At 41.7% G+C, this 20,487-nt stretch overlaps 1 protein-coding gene across 4 annotated transcripts in view; it reads left to right on the plus strand.

The window, feature by feature from the left end:
• The window catches only part of iqsec1b (IQ motif and Sec7 domain ArfGEF 1b), a 345,135-nt gene extending 326,904 nt beyond the window's left edge, over nucleotides 1-18,231 (plus strand). For 3 of the 4 annotated variants that reach the window (XM_083939507.1, XM_083939509.1, XM_083939508.1), the window contains 12 exons: nucleotides 1,733-2,994; nucleotides 3,605-3,766; nucleotides 5,993-6,115; nucleotides 8,067-8,233; nucleotides 8,674-8,813; nucleotides 9,493-9,522; nucleotides 9,675-9,800; nucleotides 9,896-9,995; nucleotides 10,918-11,079; nucleotides 11,221-11,397; nucleotides 13,319-13,368; nucleotides 17,316-18,231. In XM_083939507.1, the coding sequence (XP_083795633.1) occupies nucleotides 1,733-2,994; nucleotides 3,605-3,766; nucleotides 5,993-6,115; nucleotides 8,067-8,233; nucleotides 8,674-8,813; nucleotides 9,493-9,522; nucleotides 9,675-9,800; nucleotides 9,896-9,995; nucleotides 10,918-11,079; nucleotides 11,221-11,397; nucleotides 13,319-13,368; nucleotides 17,316-17,861 (3,045 nt within the window). In that variant the 3' untranslated portion in view covers nucleotides 17,862-18,231. The remainder of the gene's footprint in view (nucleotides 1-1,732; nucleotides 2,995-3,604; nucleotides 3,767-5,992; nucleotides 6,116-8,066; nucleotides 8,234-8,673; nucleotides 8,814-9,492; nucleotides 9,523-9,674; nucleotides 9,801-9,895; nucleotides 9,996-10,917; nucleotides 11,080-11,220; nucleotides 11,398-13,318; nucleotides 13,369-17,315) is intronic. The other variant, XM_083939510.1, reaches the window with a different exon arrangement.
• Nucleotides 18,232-20,487: the final 2,256 nt, after the last annotated feature.

Raw genomic sequence — 20,487 nt, forward strand, 5'->3', positions numbered from 1 at the left:
ACCGGATCTAAAAAGGACACATGGACAGTTGAACCCGATCCTAATGTACCTGAGGATAATTAGTCTCAATCAAAAATGTGGTCAACACAACAGACCTAAACAGGGAGAGATGATCCATCAGTTAAAGGTTGAATTCCGGAGAATGAGCAGAAAACCTTCATCTAGTGTCTTAAGATCATAGTTGCAACAACAAAAAAGAATTCCAGCAGTCGGACTCTGCCAGGTTTGTTGCAGAGTGTGTCAAGCCTGCTTGACTCATTTGGACCAATCAATTTATTTGACAACAGTATTTAACGTTGGTCAGTCTTCAACTGGAAGTCTTTCTTTGAGTAGTGTGTAATCCATTAGCTAGCTCTCAACTTAAACTGATTCTTGTTTCTGTAGCAATAATAGACAACCCTGGCAACCAGCAATACCCAAAAAAATTTTTTAATTTAGACTAAAAAATTTTTTTAAAGGAAAAGCATCACTTTCATTCTGTACCCCTCATTATTATTAATATAGTATTTTTTTAAAAATACATAGTTTTTAATAAAGATTCTACATATTCAACCTTTGATGAATAGACAAAGTTAAAAAAAAAGGAGCAATACATTTTTCCTGCTCTTCACAGTTCACATGTCTGCCTAAAACATATTTTTTTCTCCTATGATGATCATGATGCACCACGTCATCAGATCTGATAGTGAGTCTGCTTGGATCCATTTGGATATAACACCTATTGACACATAGCAATACAATGGGACACCTCCAGTGTGAGGTCTCAGTTAGCAACAGCCAAATAATGCCAATACTGGACCAAACACAATGCCTTTCTGAATGATTTATTTGAGATATATAATAACCTGCCAACCTAATAAAGTGCAAGTAAATTGTCTAACATTGATTTCATCTTCATCTTATTTTACAGATATTACATTACCTGCAGGGTCTTATATTATCTGTTACTATGAGCTGTAGTCTAGCTGAAATAACAGTCATATAATGATAGATTGATTTGGCCATATAGCACTATCAGCTGTGTCTGTCTGTGTGGAAAGGCTCTCTTGTTAAACAGTAAAAGTCCTCTAATCGTCTCTAGCTTTAACTACATCTTAATCTATGGTCTCTCTATGCTAAAACATTTTTATGTCCAACAGCACTGCAGTCCCTAATCATATTTTCCCTCTAAATCTTGTTTGTGGTCATTCTTCCAAGAACTATTCCTCTTCATTATTTGTGCCATTACCAGTTTATCGGTCAAACTGGCTTTCCATCAAAGTTTGACATTATCCATCTTCCCCAGGGATCTATTTGAGTCTTATAAACCCTAAATTCAAGCCCTTTTCAAATGTCATCATCACTTAGTTTTTTAAGGGACATAAGACAGCAGCAGCATTCTTCATTCTGTCTAATGCATGTTTCCAAAGGTAATAGTCCTACCTTTGTAGCAAGGTCAAAACCACTTTTTTTCAAGAGTAAATGTATTCTAAGTGATAGACCAAAGAAATTATTTCTACCCTTCTCTAGAGGCTTGACACAATAATCTTAAATCAAGGTCCATTAACTATCTTTTTTCTTTATATGCCTCAGTCATCATCACATGATCAAAATTCAATATTAAGTTCAAGCAATGAACTAACTGAACCATCTCCATTACAGCCTATCAAACTACATAGCTACGGGACTATGTAGACCGTTCTCAGTTGTTCCTCAGATGCATACTGACAAAAATCTTCTTCTCTACCTGCAGGTGGAGATGCTAGAGCGTAAATATGGTGGGCGTTTCATAACCCGGCATGCAGCCCGCACCATCCAGACAGCCTTCCGCCAGTACCAGATGAACAAAAACTTTGAGCGACTTAGAAGTTCTATGTCTGAGAACCGTATGTCCAGACGGATTGTTCTATCCAATATGAGAATGCAGTTTTCCTTTGAAGGACCTGAAAAAGTACACAGCTCCTACTTTGAGGGAAAGCAGGTCTCGCTAACAGATGGCGGCACCAAAATTGGTGCACTGGTGCAATCAGAACATGGTGGGGAGATGGGCGTGCAGGCCAAGACACCCACGCCACAGAGCGACTTCACAAACGCTATCACAGAACTAGAAGATGCCTTCTCCAGGCAGGTCAAATCTCTAGCTGAGTCAATAGATGATGCTCTAAACTGCCGCAGTCTGCATGGTGACGACAACCAGTTGGAGCCAGGGAGAGGCCACCAGGATATGGAAAGGGAGGTCAGCTGCCAGGGGAAACCTTCCCACAGAGCTTCAGAACACCGCAAACTGGATGAGATGACAGCGTCTTACAGCGATGTCACCCTTTACATTGATGAAGAAGAACTGTCACCTCCACTGCCCCTGTCTCAATCTGTGGACCGACCCTCCAGCACAGAATCGGACTTGCATCAGCGTTCCCTCAACTTGTCCCAGGACTATTGGTCACTGGCTCATAAGGATGAGAAAGGGGACACAGACACCAGCTGCCGCAGTACACCATCTCTGGAGTGCCAAGAGCAGCGCTTGAGAGTAGACCACCTACCCTTACTGACCATTGAGCCTCCGAGCGACAGCTCCGTGGAGCTGAGTGATCGTTCTGACCGCAGCTCTTTGAAGAGACAGGATGCCTACGAACGGAGCCTCGGTAACCAGCAGAGCAGCCCCAAACACATCAGTCACAGCCTTCCAACCCGAGGGCCTTCCAGAGAAGAGGACGCACCCCGCCATCGGCCACGACAACTGGAGGCCCACCTGGCAATCAATGGCACCGCCAACCGGCAGAGCAAGTCAGAATCTGATTTCTCTGATGGCGACAATGACAGCATCAACAGCACATCTAACTCTAATGACACCATCAATTGCAGCTCTGAGTCCTCGTCCAGGGACAGCCTGAGGGAGCAGACACTCAGCAAGCAGACGTACCACAAAGAGACTCGCAACAGCTGGGACTCACCTGCATTCAGTAATGACATAATCCGCAAGAGGCACTACCGCATTGGCCTAAACCTCTTCAACAAGTATGTACTCTCCACTACATGAACTCCATTAACAAACAGCTCACACAGAGACACAGTCTGATAAATTGCTTGTACCTTTTTGCCTTAGAACTACACTATCACACATTACATACCCAATAGGGGACAGATGAAGTTATGTAAATTCTTGTGATTGAAAACTTGTGATTTAGGGAATGTTTTTTTGTTTTAGAACCCAATATCAAACTCTGTAATTGATTGAATGTTGATTGACATATGACTATCTGTATGTAATACTTAAGGTGCAAACAAGCCTGGGACTCATCCTGTTCCACTTCATGCAGAGTGGTTCATCTGAACCTGTGTAATTCCATTTAATCATAGATGGTTGGATTTGGTTTCTTTTAGACCTGACCATTAAGTTTCTTTTAATCATTTGTGATCAACACTGCAGAGAAAAGTAGCTCCCTCCTCTCCACTCTCAGTCCTCATCCCATTCCACCACTTCCCTCCCTGCCTCCTTTAATTCTGTCCCCCATCTGACACATTTGGCCAGGGGCAGAAGTGCAGTGGGATAATCACAGATTTGGATTATGTCCTCACTCCTTCCCGTTTTGGCTCACTGTCTCCCATCCCTCTCCTTTGTCTCCAGGAAACCAGAAAAAGGCATCCAATATCTGATTGAGCGAAACTTTGTTCCAGACACTCCTGTGGGTGTGGCCCACTTCCTGCTCCAAAGGAAAGGCTTGAGTAGGCAGATGATTGGCGAGTTCCTGGGTAACAGACAGAAGCAGTTCAACCGAGATGTCCTTGAGTGAGTTTGAAGAAATTATTGTTTATTTGATGCATTTTTGTCTGTGTGGATGGATCATTTTGTCTCAACCCTGGAATTCTCTAAAGCACGGTTTTGATTTGGTTTGCCAACTATGCTAGTGCACACGTTATTATTTTATCATCCCCCAGGAACATAAACATTTAATTGCAAATAGGGTTGCCAGTTTTTTAATCAAAACTCATTCAAATTCTTTGGAGTTTCTGAGTACACCATAATGACTTAAGTTACATCCAGGGCATAAACATAAATAGAATCCACTGAGGAAATTGCTGTGATGCCTGGATAAAAATAGAGACTCCATTTATATTCTGCTGTCCTTTTTCACAGGAAATGGAAGTAAAGAGCTTGTATATTCCAGTGGTGATTTTCAAAAAAGCACCTTTATTTTCTCCTCTACTTGCTTTAATCTGGCCTGACTTATCTGAAACTCACTTGAAGTACACTAGTACTATCAGACCCCATTGAGATTCAGTGGAGGATAACGCCAGGAAAGGTCTGTCATTGTCAGTTTAACAGGCATATCTAAAGGGTTTCTTGGGAAAACGTCTATTAATCCTAGCATGCAAGGTATCAGGGTATCAGGGCTGTGAGGAGCCAAGTCAAAATCCCCTCTAGCATAGAACAGTGTTCTCATCCTTTATTAAAGTAGATATGTCAATATCACAGTGGAAAATGCTGCATTTAATCTGTGCTAATCAATATTTTGAAATGAACGGTGGACAAGGGTAGCTTGTGGTGACACAAAGAATAATCACTTGGCTGTGCGGTTATTCTCATCTCTGTGGAGCTTTTAGTATCTTTCAGGATGTTTGCGGGCTGTTCTCTCATGTAAGTCTTTTCCAACAGTAGGAAGCTGAGGTAGCTTAATGCTACGTTAACAAAGTGTTGACTAAACAGCAAACAACAAGCTTACAACATGTACAGTGATAAAAGCACAACACTGACTGAAATTTATAATAATGACTCTGTCTAAGTTATAATTATGAGTCTTTGTAACTCAAAGAACAGGACAAGTCGACCTTGTGTTCTGTAAACGTCATGCAAGCTGGCCTGTTTTGCACTATCTGTATTTAAAACTCTATAGAACCTGACCTTGGGGGCACTCATGCAGAAGGGAGGCGTTTGTGTGTCTGGAAGAGGGCTTGCCTTGCAAGGAAATTATTTGAAATAAACTCACACTGCGTGCGTTTTAATGCCGTTGAACTCCTTTATCTCAGTCCAGGGAGTGAAAGCTTGGCCTATATTGACTCTGGTTTTTGGCCGTCTCCGGTCACTCAGCTGCTGGGACAAATAACGCCCCCTTCACTGAGGCTTCGAAGCAGCTGCAGGAAACTCCATTTCACCCAGTGCCAGCCTACAGTAGCTGCAGCCAACAACAGACAACCCTGGCGACCCTCAATGCCGGCAGCTATTGGCTGCTACAATGTAAACAGAACGTGACAGAAAGTCATTGTCAAACCCGTCAAAAAAAAATTAAAATATTAATTCAGACTAAATATATTTTTTATGGAAAAGCAATACTATCATTCTGTACCCCTCAAAGCGCCCCGTGGGTGTATAATTTATTAAAAGCTCTTAATAAAAATTCTACATATCCAACCTTTGATACACAGAGCTACAAGAAGTGTGAATATTGGACTTACATTCATCGAGTATGCCTACTTGAAAAAGGAGTCCAAAGCATGCTTTTGTTGCTTTTTTTCTTTTAGTTGCATTAATTGGTAGTTAATACATTAGCTATAACCAGGTGATAATATGTAAAATGTATGTTTGATGTTAAGTTTGATTTGGAAATGGTCTATACCTACTCTGTAAAGTGTCCTGAGATAACTTTTGTTATGATTTGGCATTATAAATAAAATTGAATTGAATTGAATTACCACTTTAAGTAAAAGTAAATGTGTCAGCAGTCAAACATACTCAAATATCAAAAGTTAAAGTGGGGATGGAAATCTTGTATAGCCACTTCTAGGAATGTTTATTTTTGAAAGAATAAAGCAAAGAAAAGGGAAGCAATAATCTATCACAGATAGAGAAAATTTACTGAAAATCTTTAGACAAGTTCCACACATTAAAGGTAGTTAAACATTACTGAATCCCATGCATTTTTCCTGAACAATCAAGTAATTCACATTTTAAAAGATTGTGTATTTTCCTATCCAGATTGATCTTCCCACTTACCACTAATTGTGTGTTTTTCACCAGCTGTGTAGTGGATGAAATGGACTTCTCAGCTATGGAGCTGGACGAAGCACTCAGGAAATTCCAGGCACACATCAGAGTGCAGGGAGAAGCCCAGAAGGTTGAGCGGCTGATAGAGGCCTACAGGTGAGAAACTCCTCTAAAAGCTGGGACACAACACATGACATTGTTTCATCTCCCAAACCAATCTAGAGTGTCTAAACACCCCAAGTCATGTCGTTTTTCCACAGCAAGGAGGAATAAAGTGATGATTTTGCAAATAAGGTGTTGCATCAACTTGGACCAATTGAGCAACATATGACAGAATGCTCATTACAGGGTTTATACCCATGTCTAGCATTTACCACCAGCACAGCGTGTATGTATAATGGATTGCACAAGCTAACTGTGCACCATATCACATGTCTAATGATACCAAAAAGTCTTTAACCCTTCCAGGCATACGAGCATCAGTGCAGAGTCATTTTAAATCCAGACTCTGTCCGACCAGATCATTGCAGTAAATGGATTAGAGAAATTTAGTTCAAAAAGTTGAGGGAAACAGCTCCCTCGGGGTAGCTGATGAATGTTGTTTGAAACTCATTTATTTTCTCCAAACCTCTGGTAGAAAGGTGCTTTCATGCCCACAGAGAATTTGCTTTGCTGAGGTCTAATGAGCAAGGACATTCCAGTCTCAGTAAACACTGCAGTCACTTTTACACTGGGGAGATAACGATAACTGATCATCCCGCGCTCGCCTGCAGCCCAGTCCAGATACGATCATGGACTCTCTTTATGGTGACTCAGACTATAGGCTTCAGAGAGGCTTTGTCCTTTAAGGGTGAACTTTCTGTCTCTAATGTCTAGGCAGATCAGACTTTAGGGCTGTTGCAAAAAGATGAATTCATGTAAGAATCAAGATTCTTATCTTCTAATATTCAGAATCAATTCACAAATTCTAAAAGTTGACTTCTAAAGGTTTTTTTTCTGACAGTTATTGCTAAGCTGATATCGTAATGCAGTGTTTGCCAACCACCAACCTTAACAAAGATAAAGTAGACTGAATTGTCAGCTAGAATATTTGGCTACATTCTGTTAACACCTGAACAAGGTGAGAGAGCTGCAGATGTGATAGCAGAAAATTACGTTTATGAGTTTAAAATCACGTTTATGAGAAAAAAAGTACAAAGAAGCTGCTTTGCCTGGCCATAAGCACACGGTACATTACTTTAAGAGTTATCGTTTTGATTTTTTGATCAAATACGTATAGAACTTTGTCTTACGTTTGCCTTTGTGTGTTTACATTATTGTAATCAGTTGTTATAACTTTTCGAATATCACACTTCACTCTGCTTCCATGCTGTTATTTGCCACACTGCCTTTATTTTGAACATAGCAGTCCATTGAATCGTATCAGGACCCCAAGTATCGAAATCGAATCATGAGAATCCAAAGATCCACAACCCTATGTTAGTACTGTGTTCTGGTGCAACTCAGCTGATTTATTTCACACACCAACCCAAGGCTTTTCAACAAGCTTATAGATTTATCGAATAAAGAGGCACTTTGTTGAATTTTTCAAAATGAAGACCCACTGTGATGTTTAATTTGTATTCCGTGTAGCTTGTCCTGTGCTTGATAACGTAATACAAGTCCAGATATTTTGATGGCAAACGACTGGTAGTCCTGTGCCCTCAGCACTCTGTATATTATCCTACTCTGTGACTCAAATCATGACAAAATGTAATGTACAGAGTCAAAGACATTGGGAGTGCTGTGAAATGACAAGATGACAAGACATGGCTAAGTAAAAGGCAAAGTTAGTGTGTTTGAAGTGATATTATAAACTACAGTATATTTAAGAAGTTGCCCACACAGATATTTGACCAATCAAATGACAGGACCAACATTATGAATCAGTACCAAAGCTTCTCACACACAACACAAGGGGCCTCGATCACAGCAGAAAAATCCATTTAATTTCGTCGTTTAATTTGATTTTCTCTCTAAGAAATCAATATAGATATTGATTTCTTGTCAAAAATAAATCCAGTTCAGTTCAACTTTAAAGTTTCTGTGTCTGATAACCTCTTCCCAGCCAACGCTACTGCATCTGCAACCCTGGTGTGGTGCGGCAGTTCAGGAATCCTGACACCATCTTCATCCTGGCCTTTGCCATCATCCTCCTCAACACAGACATGTACAGCCCCAACGTCAAGCCTGAAAGGAAGATGAAGCTGGAGGACTTTGTTAAGAACCTTCGAGGTACTTGTCCCCCTGTTCCTGCACCATGTCCAGCTTACTGTCACAAAACCAATGTTATCTTCAGACACAAATGTGCAGCAGCAAGGATAAATACTCGCCTCAAAGGAAGGAAGAAGTCATGGCCAAGAAAGCTTTGCTGTTTGGGCAAATCGCTTTGTAGTTGCCCTCAACAGATTTTGAGGGTATTAGCAGGGGCTTTGTGGCATGGCTTACTCAATTCTCTGTCTATTGGAGTGTCAGTAATTAAAGTACAATATTGAGCGGATGAGAAGTGTTTTTCCTCAGAGAGTTCTGAAGGATATTTCTGTCTGTACTCGGAGAAATATGTGAAAACACAGCAATAAATAAGTAAATTCTGGGGTTCATCAACTCTCATAAATCTCTTACTTAATCCTCTTTTTTTTTTCTCCCTCTGTTTTATTCCTCTCATCCTTTAATAGGAGTTGATGATGGGGAAGACATCCCCCGAGAGATGCTGGTAGGGATATATGAGCGTATTCGCAAACGAGAGCTCAAGACTAATGAAGATCATGTGTCCCAGGTTCAGAAAGTGGAAAAACTCATTGTTGGAAAAAAGCCGGTAAGTTTGAGTTTGCCCTTGGGCTGATGCACATACAATGTGACCACTTTTATCTCACCCTCCTTTCAAGAGTCGAATCAAACAGAAGCATGCAGAACCAAATTACCCAATGTGCCTCTGAGCTGTCACAAAGAGCACTGGCTTATTCATGGCCAACATTTTCTCAAACCGAAAAGAAATGAAATGAAATGAAATGAGCGTTCTTTACAAGAACCTATCCTCTTTACTGTGTGATTGGAGACCTTCATGCCGAATATCTCCAATGTATCTTATTCGCTCAGAGCCAGCCAAGAACAGTGCTCTGTAATAATAAATGAAATAAACAGCCCCGCATCATATAATGTTGAAGGTGTTCACTTGAAACCCCGCCCCTCCTTTCGGTCTATTGATGCCCTTTTCATCAAACTAACTCCACTTTGGTAACACAAAACAGCAGAAGTCCAACGGACCTTGACAATGGAAACTCAGCATACAATATTAAAAGATGGATTGTGAGGAACCCGTAGATGTTTGTTCTGTGATCCATAAAACTACTTTCCCTGATTCTAAATTTGGCCCATTGTTCTTGTCGAACATTACCTGGAATGTCTTTTCTGTGATGCATCGTGAACTGCAATGTTCCCGTATGTGTTCACTGATCCCTGTGAAATGACTCTTGAATGTATGTCTCATTCCCTAGATTGGCTCATTACATCACGGTCTGGGCTGTGTAAGTATTACTCTTTCTGTCGTCTATAGAAGTCAAGTTGAGTGGAAAAATTTTGAAATTAACCAAAGACTTTCTAGATTCAAACATAATGGAATCTATTATATTATATGTACATTTTTGTACTCAGTAAAGATGCTTTAATGTATGTGCAGGTATTATCCTTACCCCACCGGAGACTGGTCTGTTACTGCAGACTTTTCGAAGTGCCAGACCCCAACAAACCACAAAAGTTGGGCGTGCACCAAAGGGAGATCTTCCTCTTTAATGACCTGCTAGTGGTAAGGCAGACATTATTCTTCCAGCACACTGACAACACACTTGGACATTCACTGGAAGAGTCTAAACTACAGTATATGCCATTCTTTATTCACAGGTTACTAAAATTTTCCAAAAGAAGAAGAACTCTGTGACGTACAGCTTCCGGCAGTCCTTCTCACTTTATGGCATGCAAGTGCTGCTCTTTGAGAATCAGTGTAAGTGCCTATGAGACTCTTGATTAAGCCATTTCTAAAGGTGTGAGTATGCTTCAGGCAAACTGGTTTGTACAGGAACAAGTCTGAAGGCAAAATGTTTATGCCTGCTCAGAATGACTGCACTCCAAGGCAGGGGGGAACCAGCTTCTGACAGCTGATTCTGCCATTATCAGATTATTGATTGAAAGGGTGTTATCAGTTGTTATTGCTACCACAGATATAAGGCAGTACTCTACCTCCTAGTTGGCACAATAGGAAGGTTAACTATTTTAATGATAATCTGGATTCCCCTCCACATCGCTCTCAAATGCTCAACCACGGTGCTGTAAGATGATGTAATGTTATGCGCGACAATCGTAGGAAGTATAAAAAGACCAAAAACTGTCATGGTGGTAGCATGGGTCAAACAAACACGACTTTCACCCAGGAGAGCAGAGTTTGTGTCCTATGTGAAACTAAAAGTTAAATGTGACTTTTTAAGTTAACTTTCTCCCGTAACATTCTTTAGTATTTCAACCCAAACCGCAATATTTTTCCCAAACTTAACCATAGTTGTTGATCGTGGTTTTGTTGCCTTAATTCAACAAGTAACATTTGTTTTCACAATTCACAATGGGACTCCGCCCTAATGGTGTCCATTACCGTGTGAATAGACTTCTCCCTAGGTGTTGGCAGGTGTAGCAGGCACCATCTAACTCATATCTATGAGGCTTAGAACCACTGATAACAGCCAGTGAAAGGAGAGATAACATTCACAGCAGATGATTCTGATATCAGAAAGCTATGGAGGGAGCAGGTTTCAGACAGTGTTCAATGTTCAAACAACACAAACATTTCCTATGAAGCATCCTGACACCCTACACCCAGCATAGGTGGTCGTTTGTCTATTTTGAGTTAAAGTGTTGCTATCGTCACTCTTTAGATTATCCCAATGGAGTTCGTCTAACCTCAGCCATTCCCGGATCTGACATCAAAGTCCTCATCAACTTCAATGCACCCAATCCTCAGGACCGCAAAAAGTTTACAGACGATTTGCGAGAATCTATTGCTGAAGTCCAAGAGATGGAGAAGTACCGGATAGAATGTGAGCAAAAGTTGTATGTTTTCCTCTAGATATTTGTGCTCAACAATTATCCATCCTCTAAGCAAACTATTCTTATGTCAGTTCAAGTATAAGTTTACAAGTCTGGATTATTTCAATGTTGTATATGTGTCTTTTGCACAGCTGAGCTAGAAAAGCAGAAGGGGCTGGTGAGGCCCAGCATGTCCCAGAGTTCAGGGTTAAAGAAGGAGACAGGCAACGGCAACCTGAGCCGAGCAAGCCTTGATGACAGCTACGCCATTGGTGAAGGTTTGAAGAGGAGCGCCCTCAGCAGCTCCTTACGTGACCTCTCAGATGCAGGTAAAATCAGGGGTTGCCATGGTAACATACTATCTCGTGTCTCATCCCCCTGCTAGAAAAAGTATAGTAAATACCAAGCTGGATGCTGGCATGATACTGTTCACTCCTTTTGGATGTTGATTGATTTGGTAAACTTGGAAGAAGCTGAGTTCCCGTTCCTGTACAGCTGTGATTTGTGGCGTGGCAACTGCGACTGAGTGTCTTAGGGTCTACTCACACTTGGCCCAGATGATCTGTGCCGTGCTTTAGCATGGTTGTCCCCTTTCCCTCCTTTCCTGCGGCCCGGCGTGCACTCACATTACAGCACGTTTGCGTTTTGATTATGTCATACATTATATATTACATCATCACCCCTCAGAGTTTCTGTTTTGTCTAACTGCTTTTGAATATTTTCATCTAACAAAATCTGCCTTAAACACTCCACCTCCACATCAGACCACCGTGAATCCCTCGGCCGCATCTTGTTCGATGCGGGGAACAGTTGTATATAAATAGTCTCAGGACCGCCGCCAATGCTCGTGCTCGTACATGTGCGCATGCTCGTGCTGGTATATGTGCACTCGTGCTTTACTAAAGCCCACCTCTCTCAACTGTGCCATGGCCGGGAAGTGTACTGCACTTAAACACAGAACAGTTGTACTCACACTGGTCAAACAAACTAGACTATAGCCGTGAATCGTGCTTAGGCATGGTCCGAATGGTAAGTGTGAGTAGACCCTTAGTGAACACACCCTCTGAGCCATGAAACCAGTGAAGCAAGGATATAGAGATGAGAGTTTGCTAATAGGCCCAGGTGTAATTTACTATCAACTAATAATACTGCATATCCGGCGGGGGAGGAGGCAGTGCTATGTATGTCACTGTGATCAATTTGAGCGTCTTAGCGGTAAGAGGAATCCATGTTGGGTAGTTGATTCAGACAAGGTGTAGAGAGTCGCCTCTACACTGCAGAGCTGCTGTGAACAAACACACTCAGTGACCTCAGCACAGGGTACTGACTAGTAAAGCAGTGATCAGTGCAGAGCCCATCTGGAATTTGAAGGCCTATATTTTTTTCAGGAGCTGTTTGTGCATCAGTTAGTTCATATAAACAACATTTATTGTCTGTTTTTGTTCACATAAAAATGACGCACAGTTGCCTCGACCCTTAGAGGGGAACTCCGATTTTACAGAGAGGTTTACTCAAAGCACATTTATAAAGTCTTCTGTGGCTCTGGAGGAGCTTTGTTACATCTAAGAAAATAACCCTGATGATGTCATAGTGATGTGATCAGGGTATAAGAGAGCTGCAGGGATGACATACTGTATTTGTGTAGACCAACCCAAAGAAAAAGTAAATGGAATTTTTATATTGGTTTATTGGATTTTGGGTTGTTGCAGAAAATAAACTCTGTTGTGAGCAAAACTGTATGATACCTACATGTTTTGTTCAGTCAGATAATCTTAATTCAGACCTAATTTAAGGAACCGAAGCAAAAACCTATTCAAAAGGCCCACTGACTTTAAGACGAGGGAACTGTAACTGAGTTAGGACTCCTTCCTGTTCCCCTCTATCTCAGCTTGGGTTTGGAGACTCCAAATTTGAAAAAGGACTACGCACAGGATGCCTCAGATAGAAACTGGAGGCGTGGAGTTTGGTTGCATTATATGGCAAGACTTTTCTGGAGGGGGGGGGGGGGTCTCCTGCCAGCTTTGCCTCAAGTTGCTGTGTAGAAATCTTTGGGATTAGGTTATCCCTGTAGATAACCTTGCTGTGGAGTTGTAGCAGTGCCTTGCTTCTTCCCTTTCTTTCCTAGTCATGAGCCACTATTGTCACCTTAAGGTGCTAGCGTCCCTTCCGTACTACTAGACAGATGGGATATGTGCACCTTCACGTGTTAACCAGGCGTGTCTAATCTGTCATGTTACATGTTCTGGGCAGGCAAGCGTGGGAGACGCAGCAGTGCAGGATCACTAGACAGCAATATGGAAGTAAGTAGGACGCAACTGATGCTGGGCTGTCCTCTGACTTTACGTTGTTCATGAACACACAAGTCTCTGTTTTTTGTTTCTTTGTAGTTTTGAGTTTTGTTTCCTGTTTTGGTGATGTTTTTGTTGTGTGCACCTTCATACCTGTGCATGCATTGGGCTGAACGGGAATGGTCCGCTGTGGTTGACACATGTTAACCCTCGATGTACACAGCATGACACGACTAATAATACTCCTGACTCACATTAGGGTTGCTCTGTGTTGATGTTAGACTTTCACTTTTGAGTCTTGTGTAGTGGGTTAGAGTTTGAACTTTTTGGTTCACTCAAAGTGAACCTGGCTGTGCTTTCAGCTCCTGCATGCTCATGCAGTTTGATGTGACCGACTCACACTGATCCTTTCATTGACCCCTGACCTTCACTAGAAGTTCCACCCCTTTCCTTTTTTATTGTCACACTTAGCTAGTAGTGTACGGCAGTAAAAATACAAGATGGGAGGCAGTCTGTCTTCATGTGGCTAGCCGAGTAAGCTTGACTCAATTGTTGATGATTCTAAATTGTTTCTAAAATGTTATGACTTCTAAAACTACGCAACCAGGCATGTTCCAGAGGGAGAGAGATGTGAAATGAACAACAACAGAACCACGATTACAGCTTTCCCGGACGTTAGCATGTAGTAAGCACTTTAACGGAAAATAGCAGCACTTTCTTCCGTGAAAATCACCAAGTAAGGCTTATAAACCAAAACTTACACAACCAGACATGTTGCAGCAGGAATCTGATTCTAAATTGGGGAGAAATTAACAACATCAGCAACCAGGTTTATGTAGCTAAATGTAGAAGTGTATGTATTGTAAACGGGGTCATCCCTATGTTACCCATAGGACCCAAAGCATAAGCTTATGCCTCCAGTGATTTAATTCAACATTTTGTTAGGGTTAGAGGTTACGGTTAGGGTCAGGGTTAGAGGGTAGTGTTAGGGTCTACATAGACCTATTTGCTGTGGAATTTGGCACTGATTGTGAAAATAAAAAACAGGTCACATACAAAGTGGGGAACATCTAGGTAGGCTACGACTCGGCTGGGGAAGCCTGTGGTGCGCCTGCTCTATGGGCTCCATGATGGGAAAGCAGTGCAGATCATCCTGGTAATCATTCATATGCGACTTGATCTTTTTTGGCTTCATGCACAACTGAGCAACTTTCGTGGGAATAAACAGGACTTCGCCTCCAACGTTGTATCCAGTTCTCTTTATAAATTGTTATGGCCCGCAGAACAAAACAACCAAACGGAGGACGGAGGATCAATAATAAATGTGAATTTATTTACAAAGTAAGAAATAAATGCGAACAGAACCACAACCATAACACAAAACAAAAGGAAAAGCAAAAAGTGACTAGGGCCGAGCTTCCAGCTGGTGGCATGGAGAGAGACCACAGTAGACTGGCAAGCCATCTATTGTAGACACCGGGAACCACAGCCGCAGGTGTTCTTGATTCTGAGGCTCCGCCTCACAATTACAGCCACTGATGTAAACACTGCAGTAAGGTTCCTGGGGCAGACGACTATATAAAGAAATCTGTCATGGACTGACATCCCCTCGAGCCAAGAGTAGTAAAAACTGTTGTAAACGGAGAGTTCAGGATGGTCTGAGATCTGTGGTTTTTGCTAGCAGGGATTACTTTTACATATGTTTACCTCATTATCTAAAGCTTTGGCTGTATTTATTATGAACATCTGACATTGTAACATACAGTATATGACAGAAAATAGGTGAAAGCATAATATGTCTTTAGATTAGCTGGCACTGGTCCCTGTATCATCTGGTTTCTGAGACTAGTTAATTTATCAATATTCAACATATAAAATGAAACTCACTGTACCAGCACCCACACAGAGTGTAAAGATGAATGAATAACCTTCACTCCATATCCACTTGGGTTTTTCATTTAACCTCTTTTCACCACCGTTGGCAGTTCTAGAATTTTCACAGATTGCTAGTACTATGAAAAGTTACATGTAATAAACAGGATGTATAAAAAATATTTACCCTCATCTTGACAGTCTTTGTGGTCCTTTAAAAAAAAGATTCCCATGTCATAAGAAAAATAATCCAGGGGCAATGAATGACAGTGAGTGAGTACATGAGTATACAACTGAAAGCATATAAAGCAGTCTGATAATCCAACAATATCATAAATCCTTAAGATGTTTATGAAGTCTTTGCTGGGTTGGACTGCTCTTATTAGTGTAGTCAAACACATTAAGTAACAATTTTAACAAATAAAAAACTAGAACATCATACCTCAACACTCTATGTCTTTTGAATCTAGTAAGTCATTGGTGATATCAGTGAGGTGAGGTGCCCGTGCAGAGCCCAAAGGATATTAAAAGACAATACCCGCATTCCAGTTTCAGCCTGTTCACCGATCTGGCAAGACATACAGAGGTATCAGCTGTCATACCACCAGACTGAGCAGCTTCTTCCTCAACTCATCCTCCGTACTCCACCATCAAAATTGTTTGTTTTGTTTTTTCTTGTGTAGCAAAGGGACTACAATTTGTATTTGGTTTTTGCCTTCAGATATTTTGCAGTGGGGTTATGAGGTACTAAACAATAGTCAGCGTGTTACCACAGCAGATGGAGGTTAGCAAGAGAAGCAGGCAGGAGTACCAAGAGAAGCATTGCAATGTACTGCTGTTTACCGGGACAGCAGCAAAAGGTATTTTAGCCACCTAGAAATGCTAAATCAGTGGAAAGGAAAGGGTTATCGGCAATGTAAAGCACTGAAATTATTCTGAATATAGCATATGATATTGATTTTTTCAGTAGTACATTTCTTAGCTTCTACTGTATGTTAGTACTAATCGATACTGGGGACGCAATACAGTCAGACTATGGATAGGTACCTCATACAACCACTTTTCAAAATATCCAAACCGTCCCTTTAACAGTTTAGTTTGCATGTCATGCATGGCTCTGAAAGATTTGTTTCATTTCTTAAACATAACCCTTGTTTTGATTTCTTTAATCTGTTATTCTGTGTAACTGTGCCCTAATAAAAAGTAATCCTATGATGTCTTTTTGTTTGTTTTACTTGTACTGCATACAAGTGTATGTACTGTATACCTACAGGCTGCAGCTTCACATTGTTCTATAAATCTCCAGTGGGGGCATATGAAAATTAAAGAGGCTCCTGTTACCTTGGAAAACAGATATAATAGCGGCAGGAATTCACAACAGCATAAGCAGTTAGAGAGAGAGAGAGAGTCTGAAGAGTTAGAAGCAGTTGAGCCTCCAAACCATTTAAAGAGAGTCGACCATGAGATGTTGGCATGGATGGACAAACAAAGGCAGTGAACTGGAAAAGGAAACGGACAAGCTTTTCCCCAAGGCAACACAAGCCATCATGTGAGATTTGAGATGAGCTGTGGCTGGTCATGTAGGTGGTCCTGCTGTGGGAAGAATTCAACAAGGTTGTGCACACTGCAAATGCCCAAACCACTTGGGGATGTGTGGCCCTTAAAGTTAACTTTCAGAAAACCCTTATTATTAGCGACATCGGTGGCAATTAAGTGAACTGCAGTCAGCATCACGTTGCTCACACTCAGAGAGCGTGTATCGTGTAGGGACTCTTCAAATGCTACTGCAGAGGTTTGGTGTTATTTTGAGCAGTATTAGTGGTTAAAAAAGACATTTTAATGCCTTCACCATACTGCCCCAATCAGTGTTAGCCACGTCCAGCTGTTAGCGACTCTACCATGAGATGATTTTACGCCGGAATTATACTTTAAGTTATGTTACAACCCGTTCGCCCGAAAAAACAATTAATATATGTAAAAAGTTACACACATAACCTTTAAATTAATGTTGAAATCTGAATCTTCACCAAGCAAGAGTAAACTTTGTGCTGTATTTCTGTAATCTGATCTGATCCTCTCTCTTACAGGGGTCTATCATTAGCAGTCCTCACATGCGGCGGAGAACCCCCTCCAGCCGAGACTGCCTGTCCCGCCACAGCAGCCAGGCCTTGCCCAACTCCTCTTCACTGCTTGGATCTTTATTTGGCACCAGGCGGGTGAAGTCCCCAAGCCCCACCCCGCAGCCTCTGCACCCCACCCTCATCTCTCACACCCCTCACCCTGCCAACCTGCACCACACGGCCCGGGCCGAGACAGACACTTCAGCCTCCATGCACCCTCACCACGGCCAGTTCTGCCACATGACCCAGAACCCCCCGCCTTACCATCACCAGCACCACTACCACCCGCCGGCCCACTTGCAGCAACCTCTGCACCAGTACCAACCACCCCCTTCTCACAGCCAGCAGCCAGCATACCCGCCTCACCCTCATGCACAGCACGGCCATGGGAGCCACTCGGCGCACTCCTCCCACCCTGCTCATGGCCCCCACCACCACGGCCCACCTCCGGCACCCTCCCAGGCCCCTAGCAGCACCAAGCCCAAGCACAGTGGCATCAGTACAGTGGTCTGAGGTCTGTAGGGGCTCTCTGACTGAACTTTGATTTCAACTCTGAGGCTCTCGGCTGACAAGATGGACTCACTGTGTATTGTTGGTCTGGGGATGTAAAGCCAGACAACATAAACACATTTCCTTTTGTGGTTGCTCCTTTCATTTCATTTCAGGTCACAAGTCATGTCTGCCTGCCTCAAGAGTGGCATAAATCAACTTAAGAGCATGCACAAAGACCACAACTACTGTTTCTCCTCAGTAAATTAAAGGAACATGATCAAATATCTTGCTTACTAGTGTTTTACAGAAGTGAATAGTAATCCAAGAGGTTTTATCTAGTGTGAGGGTGGTTTTGCCGAACACAGATAGACTGACAGTCATCCTCAGCAGTACAGCAGCTGTATGAGTATTTAATGTAGCGGTAGCTCACAGTGCACTGTGATATCTATGTTAGCAGTGATAAATGTGCCAATTATTGAAGCATTTATTCAGTCACAACAATTGCTTTATGTATACTGTGGATAGTATTTTGTAAAATAATATCAATTGTTTTTGTTAAAATTATTACAGAACAAAAGGCATAAATTAAAACTCAGTATTATACTGGCACATAGGTAGCATAGTTTCACTGCTAAATAACCAGTCAAAGCTTTTGTTAGTTAGGCAATTCAGTAAGCTGGAATACTACTGTATATGGTTGCCTTTGAGTTAGAACTCTCTTAAAGATGTTGCAGGCCGGTGTGCAAGTCTGCACAGTCTCATCCACTGCACTCGTCTTTGGTTGTCTCTCCAGCTCTGGTAAAAAGCAGCCACGACAAGCTGCTGAGCAAACAGATTCATCTGACCGCCCTTCAGTGCTGGCTGCTTGTCCGCCATCATTTTATTTTTGTAACTACTTTTTTAGAGTCCAATAATCAATATGAAATGCTCTATATGTTATTCCGCAACCCGGTAGGATTCTTCAAAGCTGCAGGAGGAGGAGGAGGTTTATCAGGTTTTTCATGGAAGCTGAAGGAGTCTGTGCAAACTGTGTAGCAGGGAAAACAGCAACATTATTGTTAAAGCTTCTCCCCTGGTGTGAAAGCTCTCAGCTCTCTTTGGTTTCATTGTGCTTCTCTTGAGCAACGAACACGTCATGCACCACTGTTTACTCCCTCCATCTGAATTTTCCTCGGAGCCACACGGATGCCACAGCACAGAAATCAAAAATGATCCTTCTGTGATGGTGGTAGCACTTTTATGCTTCACTCACCACAAATGGCTGTTTTATATCAATCCTCTTTCTGACATATAATGGGGGTGGCTGGTTATAACTCCCAGCCATCCTATGCACAGTATCTGTGGTGTGTGCAGAGCAGAGACAGGGGGCAGGTATGCTGGAGCATATTTTCTGTTGAGAGTGATACACACACCACTTGTTCTACTTAGATGATATCAATGGCAGAATAAGTCTTTATCTGCTTAAAGACTATGAGATGGATTTTTTTTATTTGAATGTGCAATATGTATTTAGTTTCTTTTGTCTGAGAGCAACTTCCCTTCTGTCAGTGTCTTTTTCCCCCAACGTCCTTTGTCATTTCTTCCTCAATGTTTCAGTGAAGTGCAAGTATCCACATGGATTTAAAGGGACTGGACCTTCCACATTGATAAAGAATTGCAAAGAAAGTAACTGCATGTAACAGTGTATTTCAAGGCTATTTTTTTTAACTCTTGTGTATTCCAAAACTATATCAGTGTTACTTTTAAACAACTGTCAACTGTAATGGTAGAATAGTTTTTGACTTCTTCAATTACAGCTAACTGAAGTCAACTATGTATTTGTGTCACTCCAGAGGATGACCAAATCTGTATCATTCCCTGATCCATATACAGTAGTTTACTGGATCTTTAGTGTACAACATACAGTAGTTAAAGCTGGGCATTATCACAGTTGTGAGGGGAAAGGTAGCAGGTGGGACGAAAGATGTACTGGACAGATCATCTAGAAATCAAAGTGATAATGGACAGAAAGCTATGAGTATAATGAATGGAACTCTATTATATTCATATATATCATCTGTTTGTCAGTGGTTCGCACAAAACTGTTTTCAAGTGATATCCAGTAGATCAGTGTTCTTAAAAGTATAATATGCAGCATTTTCCCAAAAAAAAAGTAATCCCTCTATGACCCACCTGAAGTTTGTGGTGTTGTCTGTAACTGCAGTGGTTTCACAGAGCCAGACCTATCTGGAGCTCCTCACAGGATGCCGATTAGCCTGGTCACCATGGCTCTGAACACAATGCATTACTTGAAACCTGACAAGGTGGATTTCTGTGAGACGTGATCACACGATTCTTCGCGTGATCTTGTGATATTGCAAGAATCCATTTGCTGTGTAAGGTAACCATCCCACACCATTGTGTGGAGGCGTGAATGTGTTTTATTTCTGATTTAGAATGTAACTGCTGCGAAATAATCAAAGAATAATGTTCTATTCCTCTTTTATGGCTTTGTTCTCGCTAACATCACTCCCTCTCTTCATTCACTCTCTAGCTAACTCAACCACCGCTGCTCTCTGTCTCTCTCTTTCTCTCACTTCAATTCAATTCAATTAAATTTTGCTTTATTGGCATGAATGTCACAAAGACTATGTTGCCAAAGCTTACA

This window comes from Echiichthys vipera, assembly GCF_963691815.1.
Source record: "Echiichthys vipera genome assembly, chromosome: X".
Lineage (NCBI taxonomy): Eukaryota > Metazoa > Chordata > Actinopteri > Perciformes > Trachinidae > Echiichthys > Echiichthys vipera.